General features: G+C 41.7%; 2 protein-coding genes across 2 annotated transcripts; one reads left to right on the plus strand and one right to left on the minus strand.

Annotated features, from left to right (window-relative positions):
• Positions 1 to 3: 3 nt before the first annotated feature.
• On the plus strand, positions 4 to 1404 carry LOC136730404 (interferon-inducible GTPase 5-like; the record flags this gene model as incomplete). The annotated part of the gene is made up of 1 exon (XM_066697592.1): positions 4 to 1404. A coding segment is annotated over one exon (1143 nt), but the record flags the coding sequence as incomplete, so codon positions are not given.
• Positions 1405 to 2584: 1180 nt separating this feature from the next.
• Positions 2585 to 21817, minus strand: LOC136730405 (major histocompatibility complex class I-related gene protein). Its single transcript, XM_066697593.1, has 10 exons — positions 21237 to 21817; positions 19620 to 19890; positions 19103 to 19390; positions 17502 to 17606; positions 17217 to 17249; positions 14921 to 14999; positions 13249 to 13341; positions 12787 to 13063; positions 3463 to 3538; positions 2585 to 3176 (listed from the first exon to the last, which is right to left on the minus strand). The coding sequence occupies exons 1-8, from the start codon at positions 21375 to 21377 to the stop codon at positions 13027 to 13029; spliced, it is 1047 nt and encodes a 348-aa protein (XP_066553690.1). The 5' UTR covers positions 21378 to 21817; the 3' UTR covers positions 2585 to 3176; positions 3463 to 3538; positions 12787 to 13026.
• Between the last annotated feature and the right edge of the window lie 1240 nt (positions 21818 to 23057).

The raw sequence follows: 23057 nt of genomic DNA on the forward strand, positions 1-23057 counted from the left end.
ATCTTAAAGCACTTTAAAAACCTGGGGTTACACTCAGTGGCTTCTAAACTGCAGTCCCACTTTAAAACTGTACAGGAGGCTGAGCTGAACATTGCCATCACTGGAGAGTCTGGCTCTGGGAAGTCCACCTTTATCAACACTATCAGAGGGCTGAAGCAGAACGATAAAGGTGCTGCAAAGGCAGGTGTTTTTGACTCAACCCAGGTACCCACTGCATACCCCTATCCTAAGCACCCCAATGTAAAACTCTGGGATCTCCCAGGAATTGGAACAAAGAATTATGAAGCACAGGAGTATCTCACACGGCTTGACTTTAAGACATATGATTTCTTCATCATCATCACGTCTTTGCGCTTCACCACCAATCACACCATGCTGGCCCAGGAGATCCACAAGATGGGGAGAAAGTTTTACTTTGTCCGATCCAAGATTGACCAAGATATACGAAATGAAAGAGAGGATAAGGAGCCATCCAACTTCAATGAAATTGAGTTTCTGAAAAGAATGAGAATTGACTGCGATACTCACTTGAAAGATGTGATGAAGTCATGCAGAGTGTTTCTGATCATGGGGAAGGACATGAGTCTGTACGACTTCCCCAAACTGCTCGACACCTTCAGGGACGATCTTCCAAAGCACAAGAAGCACATTTTCATGATGGCCTTGCCAAACATCTCCTTTCAAATGTGTAAGAAGAAGCAAAAGGAACTGAGGAAACGCATGTGGAAGGTGTCTCTGCTATCTGCTGCAGTTTCTGCAGTGCCCATCCCAGGTCTGACAGTGGTGTGTAACACTGCAAGCCTGGTTAGTGAGCTTGAGACATACTACACGACCTTTGACCTGGATGATGAGTCTCTCCAGAGGATGACTGATGAAGTGGGGAAGTCAGTGGAGGACCTGAAAGCTGTGATTAAATCCCCCCTGAAAGATGGGATCAATTTTGATGCAGTCATGGAACTCATGAAGAAGGCCTCAGGGAAGAGGTCCATTAACACTGCTATTGCTCTGAGTGTCTTCCCCATTGTGGGATCAGTTCCAGCCGGAGTCATCTCCTATAGAGCCGCCTACTGCATGTTGATGAGCTCCTTAAAACAACTCGCAATTGATGCTCACAATGTGCTGCTGAAGGTATTTGAAAGGGAATAACAGTGAGATGAGAAGTCATACAGAATAGATTAAAAACTTCTAAAAAGTACCTAATCTGTAGTATGATCATACAACAGGAATGGCATCTATGTAAATGGTTTAGTGATACTCAGCATCTTGTACAAGCCACAGTCTATGTCTACATGTTTTTAAGAAATAAAAATAATTATTTTTGTCAAAATGACTTTGGGCCAAACTGATGTGTTAACAGACATGGCACATTAAGCTTAGAATAAAATCTGTAACCTACTGACTGAATGAGCGGACTGGCTTTATTCATGTGCATGTTTCAATGGGTAGACAAAAATATTTAGCTACAAATTGGAATTTGTAAAAAAAAAAAAAGTATTCAACAGAGTTTGGATTTGCAAAAAATGTGCGAAGTTCGAAGTCAATGAATGCTGATTCGACCTTTGTCACAACCCTAACATGTATATATTTAGTTTTGTTTTGCATTGAAGGTAAGTATGATCTTATTGTTTATTCAATTATTTTAATACAGTGAATCTGTAGAGCTGTGGTATTACTGCATAATTGCAAAACCCCTAAAAGTAAGCTGTTGGGTGAGAGACTGGGCAAACTGCCTAAGCAGTTTTTGACTTCTCATCAATTAGGTTTTCCTGCAAGGTTTTATACAATATTTGCTGCAGTGTTGCTTAAACAACAAAGTGTTCCACATTGTTAGAGCTGTCTGCAGGATGTTATGTGGTGTGAAGTGCTGCTTTGTAAGAAGGTTAATGGTAGCAGAGCTGAACTGAGACACTGCCCTGTTAGGAAATCTCTGTAGTTCACAGATAAAGAAACGTTTTAACTCGTCATGTTTTTCAGACCTGGCAGCTTTAAACAGTACAGTATCACAGTAATTAAATAATGCAGGAATTACACCAATGTCTAAATCTGAAGGGAAAAATGTGTGGGAATTTGAAAACCTTTTCTGTTTAATTTCAACACATTGATAAAGATTTGAACTGGGTGCCCTTGTGTTGGGTCTGGGTTTGCAGCCATTTTCATTCAATATTCACCATATTCTCAGATAATGCTTCTGTTTCCAAATGAGGAAATAAGTAAGTATGGAAGTGTCACATTAAACATTCAGGGTGCCAATTAAAGTAAATAGAAGTCATTCAAATGTTTTTGTTGTACCACTGGGTGTTTGCTCTAATCTTTTAAAAGGGGCTTGTAAATTGAACATCATGTTAAAGTCTGACTGAGGGCAATGCTTTATATATAATCCATGTTAAACCTTTATTATACACAGTGGCGGATGGTGCAAACATTTTTTTGGGGGGTGCACACAAACTGAAAATCACACCGTTAGTAATGCGAATGTAATTGTTAAATAGGTGATATAACAATGTATCATCACTGCTTTGCTAAAAATTGGAAATTCAACTGTTAAATCATGCAGTAAGGTACCACGAATCAGTGAATTTGAGTTTAATGTGGGTTTATTATCAGTAATAAGGTAATCACTCAAAAAACTAATCACAAAAAAACCAACAAAAAAAACACAAATATTGCCTAAACAATGGCCAGTAGCATTACTTAAAAATACATTTTGCCCTCTTTCTGGCTTGCAAATTTCTCAATGACTTTCTGGTTAAAGTCAGTCAGCTCAGTCAGTCACCAGCCTCTTTTCCATTGACAGCATGGCCAATGCATTCAGCCTCTCCTGGGTCATGCTGGTCTCAGAAAAGTCAATTATTTTCAAGGTTGAGAAGCACCTCTTAGCTTCTGCTGTGGTCATGGGTGTGGTGATGAGGATCTTTAGGAGAGTGACAGTCTCTGAAAAGACTTCTTCAAGATTGTTCTTCTTAAACAGCTGGAGTAGGTCCACAGCACCACGACAGACTCTGAACTCTTCCTTGCAGTAGATGAGACTAAGCTCTGTCTCCAGCTTACTTACATTGAGCACTGGATAGGCCTTCAAAATGTTGCTCAAAACGGTCCCCTTGCAGCAGGGTGGCACTAACAAGGTGGTTTGTGAAGGAGAACCATTCCATGGTGTGGCCCAGTATGGTATCACAGACCTACAGAGTGAAGGATAAAAACAAATATTATGTAGTGATGACAAAATGTAAATTTCACCTGCAACATTTAAAATTACCAGTTATTACCAGCTAACTCTGAGGGCATTTGTAGAGCCTTTGCTGCCACCTTCAAGACAAAATGTGTGTTTTTTTTGTTTTTTTTCTCCCATTGATCATGCAAACACGGTATAGTAAACAACTATCTAATGCTAAATTCAAATGTTGGAGCAGATTAAAAATAAAAATACCATACTCCAGTGTAACATGGACTGCAATAAAAACTCACCTGTGCTGCAAGCCTTTCAGGGACCTCTGAACTGAGTGACCGATGCCTCTGGTCAACCATTGAATGCAGAGAATTTCTGCAAAAGAGAATTTGGAATAATAATAATAATAATAATAATAACAACAACAAATAGCAAAATAAGGAATACAGCTGCTACCTGATCCTTTGTATGTCCTGCTGGAACAGCAGGATGCTTCCCCTGATATGGGCCACATCTATGTCCTTCTTCTGGAGTTTGGCATTGAGGAGGTCCACATGCGGCATGATATGGTGGAAAATTTGCAGAAAGAACTTAAAATCCTGATCCTCCAACAGCATGGCAAAGGCCCCTGCCTCTCTTACGGTAACAGGGTCAAAGTCACCTGAGTCTCGTATGCTTTCAAAACAGCAGATGAGGTCCTCTCTGTGCTCAAACACGGTATGGATGGCACGGCTGTGAAAGTTCCATCAAACATTGCTTGATGTTGGTAGTCTATGGGCCACTACTTCATCAAGAATGCATGTGCGCTGGCAAATCCACCAAGGTCAGAAAAAAAAATTCTCACTTTGGGTATGTGAGAAGTGGCCTGTTGCATTATCAGATTGAGCTGATGTGCATAGCAGTGGATGTAGTGGGCATTTGGGTACACATCTTGTATCTTCCTTTGAACACCTGCAGTGGCACCCCTCATCACACTGGCTCCATCATATACTTGGCAGATGAGCTTACTCTTCTGTACCTCAGGAAGGATGGCAGCAAGACACTATTTTAGTGCTGTAGTGATGGAATCAGCTGGAGCTGACTGCAGAGGGATAAACTCAAAAAAACTCTACTGCACATTGCATTGTGCATCAATGTTTCGCAGCACAAGCACAAATTGGCACTTTGTGGCAATATCCGTGGTCTCATCTGCCTGGATTGAGAGAAAATTGCTGCTTTGTGCTTTGTTGATTATGTGTTCCCTCACAACAGACAACATACAGTCCAATAGCTCGTTCTGCACAGTTCTTGAAATTCCTTTGAACACAGTAGCAGTCTCAATGTGCTCTTTCAACACTCCATCAAGGGAAGCAACAAAATCCACCAAGCCACGGAATATCCCGGATTATCAGAAATCTCACTCTCATTGTGGCCACGCAAAGCCAGCTCAAAGGCGCCACAACATTTCACACAATCTATTATACTAGACAGTATTTGTCGATTTTTTTGTCACCTCTTCATTGTTTCTTCTAATGCCAATCCCGTAGCCTTCATCTAGTTGTTCAGTAATGCTAAGCTTTCCAAAAAACGGTAGCCTCATAGCATTGTCTAGATGACTTTCATGCCCTTCGCATTTTTCTGAAAGATGTTTTAAATCTCGTACCCCCATCATTGTCCACAATGTTTTGGTGCCAGGACATTGAAGCAAACACGGAAAACAATACAATGCATGACTTACTTCACATCCAGCGAGCCAACTCTGTTTCCCATAGCAAGTTGAGCTTTTCTTCTCTTCATTTGAATGCATTCTGAAAGGTTGTTGTTGTAAAGATAAAACAGAATTTTCTTTCATTTTGAAGAAATGTTGCGCTTACTTCTACTTGTTGTTAGCTAATTCTCTTGCAGTTCTGGTCAAGGACAACTGATATGGAGCTGAGCTGGAAAGAGAGTCGTTGAGAATGGTCCAATCACGTGAGGTCAAAAAATATTAAAACAATATTGATTCGCTAACAACAAAAGTGGGAGTGTCCAGGGTGCAATGAGCTGTGCCCCAAGAAAAATCTGATGCCAGCCAATTAGAGCGCAGCCTCAAGTCACCTGTTTTCCAAAAGTTTAAGGACCTAAATAGACACTCATTTGGCCAGCACCCCGCAACACAGAAGTGAACGAAATACAATGTTGTTTTTCTTATTTTTTATTTCTTATTTTTTAATAAATGCTAACATGACTACCAGGCAAATTGTACAACTTTTATTTCATAATTATTTTGCAATATATATTTAACTTATGTTTAACATGTTTAAGTAGCCTCTGGATAACTTGGGGGGGCAGCACCCCAGCGCCCCATATTGACTAGCCGCCACAGATTATACATTACTTATGGGTTTAATCAGTCCCTTTAGGCTTGATGCCACAGGTTGTAACTAAATGTCTGGGTCTGAATGGGAAATCAAACCATTTGAACTAACAGAATTGCTCTGTATGCTGCATTTCAGGCCGACATGCTATTAATTTGTAGGTATTTATTTAATCATAATAAAGGAAGTTATATGTGAGTTTCCAAATTACTGGGTGTAAGTAAGCTGTGACACGGACTACGCCATCCCAAGTTAAGGAGCTGGGGGACTCCCCACACCCTCACCCTCACAAATCGCTAGATCTCGGCACACCAACACAGGCAACAGTATATAGTTCAACGGTTTATTGTACAGTATTACAGACAGAAGATATAATAATAGAGCACAGGACAGGGCACGAAGTCTGTAACACACCAACACATATGCAGTAATTGGGAAAATCACAGTATTTGAATACATTTCCAATAAAATACTGTAGAGACCTAACCTTTTAATGGTCGCTGATGAAATAAAAAACAAAGAAGCAGAAGTCTTCCAAAACAAAACCGTTGTTTATTGATCTTTTCGCAGAGGTACATCTACTTTCCCCCTATCTGCTCTAGGATGCTCATAAACCCCACACCAATCTGTCTTTCTCATTAGCTCCCACTCAACTCAGCCTCCAAGTGTGTCACCACACCCTTATATATCACTCAATCTGGTAACTCCTTCCCGTCCAATCACCGCTCTCCGGCTGTACAGGCTGAGACAGGGGAGCCACACAGACACAGAGTTTCTCTGTTTGGAGCAATACTTGTAAGGAGATGGAGGAAGACTATAAAGTGCACAGGTAACAGGTTCTTCTGCTGTTATTCTATTATAATCTATTTGCAGGGGAGCATTGCATTAAACATCCAGGGAAGCCACAACAAGTGTTGAGCAAAGGTTACTGTAACTATCAAATAAATGCTTTCTGTGCAAGACACACTATTACTTGATTGTCCTTTCTTCCAATCACAGAGAAAAAATAACCTGTTGTTCTCACTGTGCCAATACCGGGAAAATTGCTGTAGGGAACTCCGTCCTATCCTGTAAATCGCCGACCCAACTGTTGGCTTAGACAGTACACTGTGTAGCCAGGTTCTGTGGGGTTTAATTGTTTCTGTAGATTACATAATGAAATGACTGAAACATATCTATTGGAATAAACAACAACACGTTTTGTCTCTTTCTTTCAAACTCTAAGGGTTGCTTGCAGCAAACTTGCAGAGTTAGTGCGGAGCACTGTACTAAGTTGTGTACTAAGGATTAAGTTTGTTGTTATTCTACCAAATGGGAAGTGAAGTCAGTGAAGAGGGCTGGGCACAGGTCCAGAATGACTCTATTCTCTGTCTATGGGGCCGGGCATCGTCTCAAATAGGACATTGAGTGGTTGTTTGCAGCATATACATTTTTGTTCAAGTTACAATTGCAGTTTCTGTACTTGTGCCTTGGCATTCAATAGTTGGTGGTGGTCACTAATGCGCTTTGGGGTATTGGATGGTTTATATTACATGTTGTATAAAAACGTGGTTAATGTGAGTGTATATTATTTATATGACCCATGCACTTTCAAAGTCAGAGCTTCAAAAATATAACAAATTAAACATTGCCAACTCAGTCGATTGTTTTCTACTCTGCCTCTTGCGATGCTCTGGACAAGTTCACGCTCATCATTCAAAGCATGAGCAAGAATTCAGGTTTTTATTTTATTGTTTTATATTTGGAAAAATAACTAACAAAGATGGCGGACCAACGATCAGCGATTAGGAGTGTGTCACTGAAACTCTACACAACAGGGTCACTCAAACTGCAGTCACTATTTCTCTGCCAAAAAATGAAGACAACTTTAGTGTGATTGCAGACCTTATTGGGGGTAAGTAATTTCCAATGCATGCTTAAATTAGCTTTAGAAAACAGAAAACACTAACATAACGCAGAGGTCATTAACCTATTCACTTTGGTATTTCGAGAAAGTATTTTTTATATAATATTGTTTTATTGTTGAGGCACTGCCAAAAGTAATTTCTTACTACAATATTTTGTTTCTTCTGTGAAGAAGAATGCTTTCAAAAATAGACACGTTAATAGATTATATATATCAATTAACTAAATGCAAAGTCAGTGAACAGAAGAAAAGTCTACATCAAATCCATATTTGGTGTGACCACCCTTTGCCTTCAAAACAGCATCAATTCTTCTAGGTACACTTGCACACAGTCAGGGATTTTGTAGGCATGTAGTCAGGTGTATGATTAAACAATTATACCAAACAGGTGCTAATGATCAATTCAACATGTAGGTTGAAACACAATCATTAACTGAAACAGAAACAGCCGTGTAGGAGGAATAAACACTGGGTGAGGAACAGCTAAACTCAGCTAACAAGGTGAGGTTGCTGATGACAGTTTACTGTCAAAAGTCATACACCATGGCAAGACTGAGCTCAGCAACAAGACACAAGGTAGTTATACTTCATCAGCAAGGTCTCTCCCAGGCAGACATTTCAAGGCAGACAGGGGTTTCCAGATGTGCTGTCCAAGCTCTTTTGAAGAAGCACAAAGAAATGGGAAACGTTGAGGACTGTAGACACAGTGGTTGGCCAAGGAAAGTTACTGCAGCAGATGAAAGACACATCATGCTTACTTCCCTTCACAATCAGAAGATGTCCAGCAGTGCCATCAGCTCAGAATTGGCAGAAAACAGTGGGACCCTGGTACACCATCTACTGTCTGGAGAAGTCTGGTCAGAAGTGGCCTTCATGGAAGACTTGCAGCCAAAAACCCATACCTCTGACATGGCAACAAGGCCAAGCGACTGAACTATACACAAAAACACAGGAACTGGGGTGCAGAAAAATGGCAGTAAGTGCTCTGGACTGATGAGTCAAAATTTGAAATATTTAGCTGTAGCAGAAGGCAGTTTGTTCGCTAAAGGGCTGGAGAGTGGTACACAAATGAATGTCTGCAGATGCATGGTAGAGGTTCCTTGCAAGTTTGGGGCTGCATTTCTGCAAATGGAGTTGGGGATTTGGTCAGAATTAATGGTCTGCTCAATGCTGAGAAGTACAGGCAGATACTTATTGTCATGTTTCCCAAGCCCTGACCCTCTATCCCCACTAGAGGCCACCACTGTTCCCCTGTCTTTTCTTTCTCTTCTCACTGCTTTCATCTGTCAATCATCCCTTTAACATTCTTCTACCCCATGTGCACTCTTGTTCTCTCCCTCTGTTCCCATCGGCCCTGCACCTCCAATCCTGGTTTCTGACTCGGGGCGAAGTGTTGTCAGTCCCACCTGTTTCACTAAGCCTTGCTCCTTGTGCTCCTTCCCCGAACTGCCTTCTGGATCCTGACCTTTGCCTGTGACCTCGACCATGTCTTTGCCTTGCCCTTATCAGCCACCTCAAGTACTGCACTTGGGTCCCCTAGTTCCCGTGCCCTGCGGTCCCTGAGACCGTGACACTTATCCATCATGCAATACTATCAGGGAGGCATCTGATTGGCCCCAAATTTATTCTGCAGCATGATAACAACCCCAAACATACAGTGACAGTCATTAAGAACTATCTTCAGCATAAAGAAGAACAAGGAGTCCTGGAAGTGATGGTATGGCCCCCACAGAGCCCTGATCTCAACATCATCCAGTCTGTCTGGGATTACATGAAGAGAGAGAAGCTGCCTAAATCTACAGAAGGATGTTTGGGCCAACCTACCTTCCAAGTTCCTTCAAAAAGTGCAAGTGTACCTAGAAGAATTGATGCTGTTTTGAAGGCATTATGGATTTGATGTCGATTTTTCTTCTGTTCACTCACTTTGCATTTAGTTAATTTATAAATATAATTTATTAGCATGTCTATTTCGGAAAGCATTCTTAATTTACAGCATTTTTTCACACCTACCTAAAACTTTTGCACAGTACTGTACCCCCTTGCTTGCATTACCAGTACTTGTATTGTTTATTTTGATTTCCCCTGTGGCTCCTTTCCCTTAGCTCTTAATGCCTGCACTTACTAGCTTTTACTATCTTGGATCTAGGACTTGTATTGTTTACTGTAAATTCCTATACAAGAATGTAAATTGGAATTTGTAAATTACATTATGCTTTGAACTGTACTGTATTTTTGCACTTTGTATTGCTCTTATGATTTGTAAGTCGACCTGGATAAGGGTGTCTGCCAATAAATAAATAATACAGTGTTTCACAATTGCTAAGACACATTTCTTGAAACCACCCATTTTCTCAAAACTTTAAACACAAAACCAAATCTTCAAACTACATTCACAAAACGATAGGTTATTATCATAACCCCAGTTCCCTGAAAAAGAAAGACAGCCATTATCGAATGGGAAGAGCCTTCTGACCTGTCAATGAGTGAAAGTATATATCAAAGCTGCCCAATAGGGGCCCTGCTGGCAGGAGGAAAACCTGCCCCCGGCATCTGTGAAAAGTCTCCTCCTGACTGCACCTCCCTGCCATTTCTTCATCAGGAAGGTCGTCTGGCTGAGCAACCCCTGAAGAGTAATGGCTGTCTTTCTTTTTCAGGGAACCGGGGTTATGATAATAACCTATCGTTCCCTTTAAAATCGAAAGACAGCCATTACTGAATGGGAAGACTATACCAGAGCTGTCGCAAGGCCTGACACCTGACTAAGCCTAAACCCACAATGACAACTATAGCAGAGTCTCACAGTGCCTGAGGGCTAGCAGTTTGAAGTACCTGGAAGCCCAAGCTTGGGTGCAGCTGGTCCGCCACATTGAGGTGATAGAACCTTGTGAAGATCTGTTGACCGGACCAGGTTGCAGCATTGCACAGTTCTTGCATTGTGGCACCGTGAAAGAGAGTCCACGACGTGGCTTGTCCCCTTGTTCAGTACGCTGAAATGTGTTCAGGCATGGGAACTTTAGCAGTCTCATAGGTGAGCCGGATCGCATTCACCACCTAGTGCGCCAGTCGCTGTTTTGAAACCGCCCGCCCTCTGGTGGTGGAACCGTTCCAGACGGGGCAGAGTGTGTGTAGTCTGTGGTCCTCATCTGATTTGTGCGGAGGGGGATGGAAAGAATCCAGGACAATAGGTTGGTTTATATGGAATGCCGACTCAACCTTGGGCAGGAAGGCTGGGTTCGTCCTGAGAGTACAACAGTCCCTCTGCTTGAGTCCTGTCGAAGCGGAAGCTGCCACAGATCCGCGCTGATCATCTGTGCCAGCGTCGCAAACCACAATTGTCTCAGCCACCAGGGGGCGATCAGGAGAACTTGAGCTCCGTCCTGGCGAATCCTCTACAGTGTCAGTGGAAGAAGTGGCAGTGGAGGGGAAGGCATACAGCAGTTCCTGCGGCAATGGGTGAGCAAAGGCGTCCACGCCTAGCGGGCCGCCTCCCGTCTCCAGGGAGAACCACATTGGACAGTGGGTCATTGCTTGTGTAGCGAAGAGGTCGACCCGAGCTCGTCCCAGCCTCTTCCAGATCTGCTCCACCACCTGATGATTCAGTCTCCACTCTGAGCTGTCCGGACCTCCGCTGGAAAGAATGTCCACCACTGTATTGGACACGCCCATCAGGTGTATTGCCCGTATGGAGCGGAGATTGACTTGTGCCCACAGGAGAAGTCTGCATGCCACACGATATAGTTTGGGGGAGTGTAGGCCCCCCTGGTGGTTGATATAAGCCACCACTGACATGTTGTCTGTCCAAACCAGGACGTGTTTGTCTGCCAGACCGTGGCGAAAGGGGTGCAGCGCCAGTCGCACCGCTTGCAGCTCCTGTACGTTGATGTGTGCAGCTGACCAGAGACAATCCTTGGACTCCTGTCCCATTTCAGACAGCACCCCACCCTGTTCCGGAGGCGTCTGTGGTGATGACTTCCCGTCTGTGCGGGCATCCGAGGGGGGGAGCCGAGGTGCAGATTGTTCCAATTTCTCCACCAGGACAGTGCCTGCCAGCACGCCGCGGTCACTGTCACCAGGCATTTCACAAACGACTTGATTGATTGATTGATTTTTTGAGAGTCCACTGTTCACTGCCCATTTCATTACAAAGCATACTGGACAGATGTGAATTCATTGGTCAGGCTTTGATAAAATTCACTACTTTGAGTGAATGAGTGAGAGTCTAGCGCAAATTTGAAATCCTGAGGTGCCCTGCAGTGGATGCTGAAGTATATCCAGAGTGACCTCTCTAATCTGTGCAACTACTGTGCAACTACTGCTGTGTCAGCCTGTCATCTCTCTTCCTTTGAAAAAAATCAACAGGCTTATCCTTCAAGATTGCATGTTTCGTGGTTAAGTGCCGCCTCAGATGCACTACTTCATGCTCTCATTGATGAGAATCCCACAGCACTGTGGTCTCGGCTCTTTCTCCTTCCCAGTGTAAGTGAATTCCAAACTTACACAGATTTGATATAGATTTTTTTTTTTAATTACTAATTTTTGTGTGCACACAATAAAGTACAGGGTAGTCTGGCATACTGCCTGGGGGCGCTTCGCGAGAACCACTGTATTAAACTAAATCCCTTATTTTTGAAAGGAGATGTGTAGTTGGACTTGTTTTGGGCCTTGATGCTATTGTTTAAAGAGATAAGTGGCAATACAACTTTCCTGTGGCGCTTTATTAAAACAACAAAAGATAACAGTATGTTTCTGTCACAACTGCTAGTGTTGGTGTATCTTTGTAATTGTTTAGTGAGGTCATGCAATGTTTGGGGTGTAATGCAAAGTAATCTAACAGTACATTAACAAATTACTTTCCCCAGGGAGTAATAAGTATTTAGTTTTCATTTTCATATGAGTAAAGAGTACAATGTAATATATTACTTTTTGTGAGTAACGACCCCAACACTGGTCACCACAGGCCAATTCCATTGCCTGCAAGAGATTTTCCCTGGTATATGGGTTTTGGTCATAGACCTTCCACCGTCACTCAGAGAAAAACTATTCTATTGGGTTGAGGAAAGAGACTTCCAAAAAGGCATGTTGGCCAGTTATGATCCTGCCTCTCCTTCACCTCTTCACCAGATTGAACCCTGCTTCATCTACAAAAATGTATTCATGGGGCATTTCCATAGAATCCAGTTCAAACACTCTCTCTATATAAAAATAGATAAATAAGTAATTTAGCAAGTGATACAGAAAGACAGGCTTCTGAAATAGAGTATTTGTATGCACTCCTGATTTACATACACTACGATATAGTGCAGTTTACAGTAACAGTAGTCTAGTAGCATAGAATTGTACTGTAAGCATCAGCGCTGAAAGTGTCTGTTGTGTACACTTACTTGCACATACTGAAATTGTAGATCTTTGACCCTTTCTGATCTGCGCTCAAAGGGCACTCTGTACACTTGCTTCATGTCTCCTGTTGTGTTGGAGGACATGGTCAATGGTAGGTGGACACTGTTGATTCCTTCAAAGTTTACATTGTGTTCAACAACTCTTTCCTGTATTTCACGCAGTCGGATGGCATTGTTTTGAAGGACCATATCAACAATGAGAGCCTCTTGAGGCTGGAAGGACTGCTATGTTCTCCTAACAGCATGTGGTAGTCTTGCAATTCTACAAAAAGGGAAAATGCACAAATGTATACATTCTGTAAAAATAGTAATGGACATTACTTCTATACGTAAAATGTTGTATGGTAAGAAAGGTTCTCTTTTTTTCCCCAGTCCCCTTTCTATTGACAAAGTGATGTACAGAATCAAATGTAAACTTTCAATGACAAAATAAAAAATAATAATAACCTGTTTTTTTCTCTGAATGTCCTGATTATGGTGGCCACAGAGAATCTACTCAAATTGGGTTGTACTCTTTGTCCTGCTTCCCTCATTGTCATTCTATGAACAAGAACATGGTCAATCACAGTTGCCCGAATTTCATCTGAAATTACTGTTCTTGGTCTTGCTCTTCCTTGTCCTCATACTCTTTCTCCTCGTCCACCACCTGTTACATTTACCCATCCTCCTCTGCCTCTCAGATTGTTTCCATCCATTGTTGGTATCAACATGCAATGCACCTGTGCCACCTGTGCACTGGTTATATTCTGTACAATTGGTTTGATCACATCATTAGAAACAAGTGTGAACAATTTTGAATCATTGTGTGTAAACAATGAATGTCTTTTGCCACACGTTTACCATTTTGCAACACGAGTGCATCACAGTGTGAAATGTGTTTTAGTGAGTGAGAATGTGTTTAGAGTTTTGCAAAAAGAGTGATTGATTAGAGAAATGGGTTTAGGCCACTGAGCATTTGGTTCAGAGAATAGGGTTTAGTGTTTTAGCAATTCAGAAAAACTGTAAAAATAATAATAATAATAATAATAATAATAATAATAATAATTATATATATATATATATATAATTATATAAAATGCTTTTATGTTTGTGTGATCTGATGTATGCTATTAGTGTCTGCTATTAGTGTCTGAGGGTGGGATAATTAGTAATGTATTGAAATGGGTGGGAAGAGGAAGTGTTTTGATTAGTATTGGTCATATACAGTGGGGGAAAAAAGTATTTGATCCCCTGCTGATTTTGTACGTTTGCCCACTGACAAAGAAATGATCAGTCTATAATTTTAATGGTAGGTGTATTTTAACAGACAGAATAACAACAAAAAAACCTGGTGGCCAACTACAAGAAACGTCTGACCTCTGTGATTGCCAACAAGGGTTTTGCCACCAAGTACTAAGTCGAAGGGGTCAAATACTTATTTCCCTCATTAACATGCAAATCAATTTATAACTTTTTTGAAATGCGTTTTTCTGGATTTTTTTGCTGTTATTCTGTCTCTCACTGTTAAAATACACCTACCATTAAAATTATAGACTGATCATTTCTTTGTCAGTGGGCAAACGTACAAAATCAGCAGGGGATCAAATACTTTTTTCCCCCACTGTATCACTATATGATCACTGTCACAGTCTCACCTGCTTATTCCTTCAGCTCACCACCAGAGGTCTCTCTCTCCCGAGTATTAATCCCTGTGCTTCTTTCTCTCAGTTCCCAGATCACTCAGTCACATTACATTCCTTTTATTCACATGCACTTGTTCTGTCTTTCCCCTCTCCCCATTGGTCTTTCACCCTTTACCCAGTCATCCCTTTCTCCCTAAACACAGTATATAAACCCCTTTGTTCCTTAGTATAATCGCTAAGTCTTGTCTTCTCTTCTGAAACATTTCTGAGCATTCTTCCTTGTTTACCTACCGTGTTTAGACTCCTGTTTTCCTGTCCCTGACCACCTCTTTTGGATCTCCCAGTTTAACCTGTTTGCCTGATCGAGTGACCCTGAACTGTTCCTGTTTTCCCTTCTGGATTTCCCCTCTTGGATTGTTTGCTTTTCTGCTTTGCTAGTAGGAGCCTGCACTTGGATCTTTACACTTTGCCTTTGAAAAACGTTACAGAAGACTTACCTACATAATGGATCCAGCAGCTGACGTAGCTGCAGCCTTGGCAGCTCAAGGAACCTTGTTGGGTCAACACGATCAAATGCTGAAACAAATAGAAACAACCTTGGACCAAGTCCTCAAGAAACTAAGTAAACGATCTTCCGATCTCTCCGCAGATGTTACCACAGAAGCCGTTCCAGTTCCATCCACTCCTGCTGTTTCAGATGGTCCTATTCAGATGGCAACACCGGATAAATACGATGGCTCTCCTGACCGCTGTGAAGGTTTCATTCTACAGTGCTCTCTCTACTTCTCTCATCACTCCTTTCCCTCTGATGCAGCAAAAATAGCATTTATTATAACACTGCTCACTGGAAGAGCACTTCAGTGGGCCTCTGCCCGCATTTCATTGGACCCTTTCCCATACTCCGCCAGATTAATCCTGTTACTTATCGCCTCCAGTTACCGCCTCATTACAGAATTGCCTCTTCTTTCCACGTCTCCCTCTTGAAACCCGTACATCCCGCTCCTGCCTCTGATTCTGCTCCATCCAGGGCCGATCCCCCTCCTCCTCGATCTTGATGATGGTCCTGCGTATGCAGTCCGGTCCCTGCTACGTTCCCGTAGCCATAGGGGACACTTACAGTATTTAGTTGATTGGGAGGGTTACGGTCCAGAAGAACGCTCCTGGGTTGCTGCTCCTGACATCTTGGATCCATCCTTGATTACTGACTTTCACAGAACCCATCCTTCTGCTCCTGCTCCTCGGCCCCGTGGCCGTACCCGCCGCTGTCTTCGTCACTTCGGTCCAGCCTGGGCCAATTTTAGGGAGGGGGGTACTGTCACGATCTCACCTGCTATTCCTTCAGCTCACTACCAGAGGTCTCTCTCTCCTGAGTATTAATCCCTGTGCTTCTTTCTCTCAGTTCCCAGATCACTCAGTCACATTACATTCCTTTTATTCACATGCACTTGTTCTGTCTTTCCCCTCTCCCCATTGGTCTTTCACCCTTTACCCAGTCATCCCTTTCTCCCTAAACACAGTATATAAACCCCTTTGTTCCTTAGTATAATCGCTAAGTCTTGTCTTCTCTTCTGAAACATTTCTGAGCATTCTTCCTTGTTTACCTACCGTGTTTAGACTCCTGTTTTCCTGTCCCTGACCACCTCTTTTGGATCTCCCAGTTTAACCTGTTTGCCTGATCGAGTGACCCTGAACTGTTCCTGTTTTCCCTTCTGGATTTCCCCTCTTGGATTGTTTGCCTTTCTGCTTTGCTATTAAGAGCCTGCACTTGGATCTATACACCTTGCCTTTGAGAAACGTTACAATCACAATGTAAATTGGCAGCAGTTTAATGGAGTCTCACTGCTGTGGTTCTGCCGAGTGAGGAACATTTTCCTGAACCCTGTATATATTATTATTTTCCCAGAATAAATATTTCTCCCAGACTGCAAGTGTGGTTTATCTAAGGCCCTCTTCTCCAGCAAATAAAAGTAACAGGAACCTAAACTGTCACACATGCATGCTGGCAGGTGGGATTTAGGGCTCTTTTTCAGAAGAAAATTTTAATTAAATTATCAGTGCATATTTTCAAAATACATAATTTAATGTAATCTGTTCCAATGCCTGCTAACAAGACAGTGGCAATTGTGGGACTTTTTATAACAGTTTTGAACTTTTATTTAAGTAATGGGCATTATACAAATCAACTGTTTAAATTTACATAGGCTATGAGGGACATCTAAAGTGTGGTTTAGTATTCAAACAGTCGATTTATATAAACAAATGTGATTGTCATATGATGAACCTTTGAAACTCATAAGTTTTGGAGACCAAACGTACATTTGAACCTTCAAAGACGTTTATAAAAATGTTTCCACCCTCCATAACCCTGACATAGGCATACATTCTAGCTATCCAGTAGGCCAAGGAAGAACTAAAAAAATAAAAAGACATTCAAGGCTCTCTAATCTTCTCTTTAGCAGCTGGCTGAAAAGAGGAGCAAATTTGCCAGAGGATTAGCCTTCTGTCACAGGCCTGACCATTATTATTATTATCATAATCATCATCTCCCCTATGTGGCTAGCCAACTGTGCACCTGCCAAATAATTAAAAAAAAAAGAAAATAACTTTTAACATAAGTGTAACACCCCTCGGAAAAAACTCCTTTGTCAAAAGAAAACTATTTTGTCCACTGCCTTCAGTCTGTTCCCCCTTTCTCAAAACCCTGCATGGCAATTCTCACAGTTGCGACACCCCACCCAATCTGAACAACCGCATTTGATTTAGTTTGGACTAAGGGAGTTCTGTAGTACTCACTTCTTGCTGCTCTGTAAATGACAGTCTCCAGTCCTGTTAAGACAAAGGTCAGTATTACTGATGAGGTATTCACTGCAGCTTCAAACATTATAAACTCATCTTACTCGGTCCTTCTGTTGAGTAGCAATATTACAACTAAAGTGTCAAGTAATTATTAAACAATACAATGAACACTGGTTACTGCTCTTCTGCATTCCTTATTTCAATTAACACAACCCAGACATTTCTCAAGAAATCTATAAGGGAATTGGAAGTGCAGCTTTAGCAAACAGCTCCCAGTCTTACCTTTTATTTTGATGTACACAATAACACCAAATGCCATTATAAGAATCAAGATGATAGCAATTAGAAACTGGACCCAATAGCCAATGCTGGCATCTTTCTGGGGAACTGCAAACACAGAGAATGCAAATTATGAGATAGAATTATACAAGTATATGATCAGAAAATGACAATTCACAGTTATATAGTCTTACATATTTATTTTATTTTATCTTTAGTTAATTGTGATGAAGCAAAATTAAATTTCTTATTGAACATCTACCTAAAGTGTGTAATTCTGTCACAAGTGCAAAGACACTATGCACTTTAAAAGTCTATACTTAAAAGTTACCATGCCACCTCAGTTTCCAGAGAGTCAAATTCCAATTGCACCCACCCCCAAAAAACACATAACGTGCAATAGAAAAAGTATAAACTTATGAAAACTGACTTTTCACCCCCCTATGACATTTTAATTCTCCAGCAAGTTAATTCACCCCCCCATTGAGCTTGATTTGATGGAATCCATTGACCATTATATAATATTGTCACGTGTGCCTCGGGGGCTCGGGAACAGAGGACCCAGGTGCAGTGCTGGATCGAGGGATCGTCGGGAAGGCGTGGGTCGGGTACCGCCAGATCAGGGCAAGAGAGGCAAGGCAGAGTCGTGGTCGAGGTCACAGGCGGTGGTCGGAGGAGAGGAAACGGGGCTCGGAGGAAACGGGGCTCGGAGGAAACGGGGCTCGGAGGAAACGGGGCTCGGAGGAAACGGGGCTCGGAGGAAACGGGGCTCGGAGGAAACGGGGCTCGGAGGAAACGGGGCTCGGAGGAAACGGGGCTCGGAGGAAACGGGGCTCGGAGGAAACGGGGCTCGGAGGAAACGGGGCTCGGAGGAAACGGGGCTCGGAGGAAACGGGGCTCGGAGGAAACAGGGCTCGGAGTCATAAGCTGTGCTGACGAGACTTCACCCCGAGTGAGGGCAATGAGGGGTTTAAGACAAGGAGCAGGAACAGGAAAGAAAGGTGCAGAGCCAATGAAAACAGAGGACAGGAGCAGAAGTGCACAAGGGTGCTTAGGAATGTTAATTGGGTGATTGATAGGTGAAAAAATAACAATGAAGGGAAAAGGAAAGACAGGGAGACAGCGGCCTCTAGTGGAGATAGAGGGCGATGGCTGAAAACCATGACAAATATTTTTTGACAGAAGAGGAGAGAAATGAAGAAACAGAAGTTACGGCAAGGTAAACTACTTGCTTATATAAGAATATTTAGTATTTATTTAAACATGTAGTTATTTATTTCCCGTTTGCCGCTTTGCTATTTACATTTCTCAGTGCGCTTTCAAAATGTCTCCTGTATTTATTTTTCTTTTTCAATGTGATAAACCCCCCTGTCAACACTGAGAAATGTAAATAGGAAAGCTGCAAACAGGAAATAAATAAAAACATGTTGAAATGAATACAGAAATAAATCGATACATGTCCATGCATTTATTTATTTAATAATTAATTTAATTATAATTATAATTTATTTTCTATGTATTTATTTTTAATTTTGGCATTTCTCCATATAAGAAATGGTTAAAGAAGACTTGCAGTGTAGGAGTGGCATGCTCCCTTCTCTCACCCCATGTCACAGTGACCCTCCCAGTCAGGCTGCTGAATTCCACCTGGCAGCTATAGCGGTGCATGTCCTGCTCCTCGGCTCTCACAGTCAAGCTCTTCCTAAGCTGGTAGGTGTTGTCTCCATTGGGCAGCACCTCTCCGCTCCACACCCCCTCCTCCAGAACAACCCCGTCCTCCCTGAACCACTGCACCATGATGGCCTGGGGGTAGAACCCAGTCACATGGCAGGTGAGCTCAGACACAACAGACAGGGCAGACTTCCTCTGCAGCAGCCTCACTTCAGGCTGAACTACATAGAAAATAAAATACAATAATATTCTTTACAAATGTGGATACTTGTTTTATTCAATTATACCTATATTACATTTTGGGATTGCCCATCTTTTGATAAACACTACAGCTGAAATACTGCCAAACAATTTGTCTTTTCTTACTGGGTGTGTCCTCACAATACAATCAAGAGGAGCTAAACACTGCAGTTATTACTTTTATCATGATTAAGGATCAGGATCTTTTACCTGTCTTTGCTAGCGCCCTTTGGCCATAATGCAGAATTGTCTTCAACTGTTCTTTGCACTCATTTTTATACATTTTATGTAGCATCTCGATATCAGCCTGGCTCTCTTCCCTCTTCCTCTTGTAGAAAGCCGCTTGGGAATCCACAGCTATCCAGGATTTATTTTGTACGTCAAAGCTGATGAAGTCCTTAGCATCATAACCATGAGTCAGAAAGGAATATGTGCTATTGTCAGGATACAGCACACATCCAGTGTCCCTGGTAAATATGAACTGGGGAAAGGGCAGAGAGAGAAACACTTACAAACCAGTCATTTTTTTCATTCCAGGATGAAGTGCCCTGGAGTTCATTATGATCAAGCTTTTAAATAGTGTTCTGTTTTAGGATGAGTTTGTTCACTCACAACTTTATTTAAAATGTCCAAATCATGCCAACAATGGACTACCCAATTTGAACTTCAAAGAGCAGCCTTAAAAAGCTGCAGTGTGTATGTATTCAAATTCAGCTAGTTCATTTTAAACTACAAATCAAGAACACTGTGCCCAATAAAGCATAGTAGACATTAAATAGAACAGGTGGTTAATAATACCAGTCTTCAAGTATCAGTAGCTCCTGTGCACCACCCATACAGTTGCAATAGTATAGACCAGTACAAAAATTAGATAAACCACAATCAAAATGTAAACATCCACAATATTTTAATATAATTTTAGAAGCATATTACCAACCCTATACACATCCCAAAGCAAGAGAAAGCTAAAGTAGTTATGTGATAAGAGTTGCTGTCTCCCAGTCATCCTTAGATGTTGTGTGTGTTTGGTATGGAGCATTATAAGGGTCAAAATTAATCAATTTGTAAATTAATCATAAATGAATTAGTCAGTTCATAAATGAATTAGTCAATTTGTAAATTAATCAATTTGTCAATTTGTGAATTAATTTGTCAATTCATAAATTGATCAATTAGTCGATTTTTAAATTAATTAGACAGTTAGTAAATTAATACATTAACCAATTTATTAATGTTGCTGTTTGTCAAGTGATGTTTCTCTTTCATTTGGTAAACAAACTTCTTTTTAATGGTTGTCAATCACCCGAGGGGATAGGTTTTGACCTTCACGGGGCACCAATCACACGCAGGAGGGCAGGTCCGATCGATGGTGCTGTAATTGTGTAGCGGGGCTGCTGTGCTGGTGTGGAGGGACGATTTGTTTTGAGAATATTTCATGTTTTGACCCCTGACAACTACTCTAAAGTCTCATAAGTGCTGTATTATTAATGTCCAAAAAGCATATGTAAAAGAGTGCTGTAACCCCATACACACATTTATTTCTCAATTTATACATTTATTTTAAACAAATTCCAATAATTCAGCCACATGTGTCCTCACCTAGGTCATGCTTCTGAAGTCACTTTCAATTAAAGCTTTAAAATAATTGTGCTTTGATTGAATTGGGAGAGACCATATGAGCAACTGCCACTCTCTTCACATTCTACTGTTTTAGCAGGTGTCTTGGCACTCACCGCCTGTGTGATTGTAATGCTGTACTGCAAGTTTCAAGGCAACAGGGAAAATATGTGAGCAATATTTCATAATCTCATTCCTTCTCGCCCAAACCTCAGGAACTACTGACTTGTTGATCCAGTCTACAAGGGAGACTCCTTCTTTCAGACTGCTATTGAAGCGAATGAAAGGCACGCCATCCACAGCTGAAACCTGCATGTACTCCGAAAACTTGGTCCCATCTGTGATCACCATGCCATGGTGCTCCAGGATATGAACAGCTTGAAGAGACAAACATTATTTTATTTCTTTCATATTAAAGCAATGTATTGGTGTACAAACAGGAGCAAAACACACAGGGACTGTCTGCTTAAAGAAAATGCAAGCAAATGGCTTTAATGAAATGTACACGCCTGGTGGAGATTTTATACACTCTACTGCAGTGGATAATAAACTTGGGATAATAAACTTGGTTCAAACTTAGTTCAATCTGCTGAAAATGTGTTTGTCTTACCAGGGTTGACAAAGGTCTTAATAAAAGGGTTTCTGTGTATATGATTTAATCCATATATGATCGATATGTTTCCTGTTTTGGTGGTCACAGGGGTAATTTTCTTATGATATTATAGATACAACATTTCTATAGTTGTGGGAATTATGTATTTGGTTAAATTGCTTAATTGCACTGTATGTCTGAGCCTTTGTTTCCCATGAGTATACTTTTAAGTGCAGGCAGTTGCTAGGCAACCAAGCCCCAGACTGTAGCCCCACATCTGAGGAAAGAGGGTACAATTAGGGGAAAAAGGGTTCAAGATTAAAAGGGGCTGAAAGCAGTAGGAAAGTGAACTTAAGCAGTTTGCAGCAGCAGATGGACTGAATTGGGCCGAATGAGTGTTTTGGACTTCACTGACTTTGGGAACTGACCAATGGACTGAGGGAAGTTTGGAACAGAGGGACATGCAAGCTGCCTTTTGGGGGATAAAGGAATGGGCTAATGCACTACCAAAGAAGAATCCAGAGTGAACAAAATCTACGTGAAATTAAGTCTAAAAGTTAAAATGGGGTTAAGCTCTAAATTGACAGCTAAAGTAGGAGACGAGTATTCTTTTAGCCCCTTTATTATACCCCCATACACACAAACTGCTGCTTCCGTAGCCCGTGTGCTGCTAGCTACTGAGAGCTAAAGGAAAAGGAATGAGATCATTAATGTTAGTACAGTGAAACCTCTGCATTCTGCCTCTTACGTGCAGGTCTACTGGACAGTGTATTTCTCAAGCAGTGTTGGTTAAGTATTCTGGTGCATCCTTGGCTTTAGCGGATGGCTTTTGGCTTTAGTCTTTGACTCTGCCGTTGCATCACATAGTGGATTACCTGAAGAAGAGCAGGTTGTGATTGAGGAGTGCCACACAGATGCAGATCTGACACCCCTGGGGGGAGACTACGATATATGACTGGGGAATACTATAAAAGACGGAGGCTTACCAGCAGAGTGATCGCAAGGAGTAGATAATCCCAAGACAGTGTTGATCATTATGGGGGAACAAATGTATATTTTAGTGAAGGGATTTTTATTTTTGTTTTGTGTAATTTTACAGTTTTACAAAAGAAAAAGCAAAGCTGCAGACTCATGTTGCACTCTAGACTAAAGTCAAATAATTTTATTGAAGCAATAAACGCACAGAAGCACACCCAAAAGCACTAAATCAGAACAATCACTGAGTTGCTGCATCTTTTGGCCACCTACTTGGGGGACAACCCTACAGAACTGGTCATGCTTGTCTGCTATTTCCGCCTGGATGCACTCGCACCACCTCAAGCTCAACCTCTCCAAATCGGATCTCCTGTTTTTCCCCCACTCTTCCTCACCTTCTGCTGACCTCCCCATCTCGATCCCCTTGGAATCCACCACACTCTCTCCTTCTTCTTCCACTAAAA

The sequence above is a fragment of the Amia ocellicauda genome, unplaced genomic scaffold (assembly GCF_036373705.1).
Source record: "Amia ocellicauda isolate fAmiCal2 unplaced genomic scaffold, fAmiCal2.hap1 HAP1_SCAFFOLD_313, whole genome shotgun sequence".
Classification (NCBI taxonomy): Eukaryota; Metazoa; Chordata; class Actinopteri; order Amiiformes; family Amiidae; genus Amia; species Amia ocellicauda.

Excerpts from the sequence above, each read along its gene's own strand:
- LOC136730405 (XM_066697593.1), bottom strand. The coding sequence starts at position 21,377 with ATGGTGATCACAGATGGGACCAAGTTTTCGGAGTACATGCAGGTTTCA. Across the intron at positions 19,891-21,236 it reads ACAAGTCAGTAGTTCCTGAG|TTCATATTTACCAGGGACAC; the intron begins GTTTGGGCGAGA and ends CCCTTTCCCCAG. Across the intron at positions 17,250-17,501 it reads TGTGTACATCAAAATAAAAG|GACTGGAGACTGTCATTTAC; the intron begins GTAAGACTGGGA and ends TTGTCTTAACAG.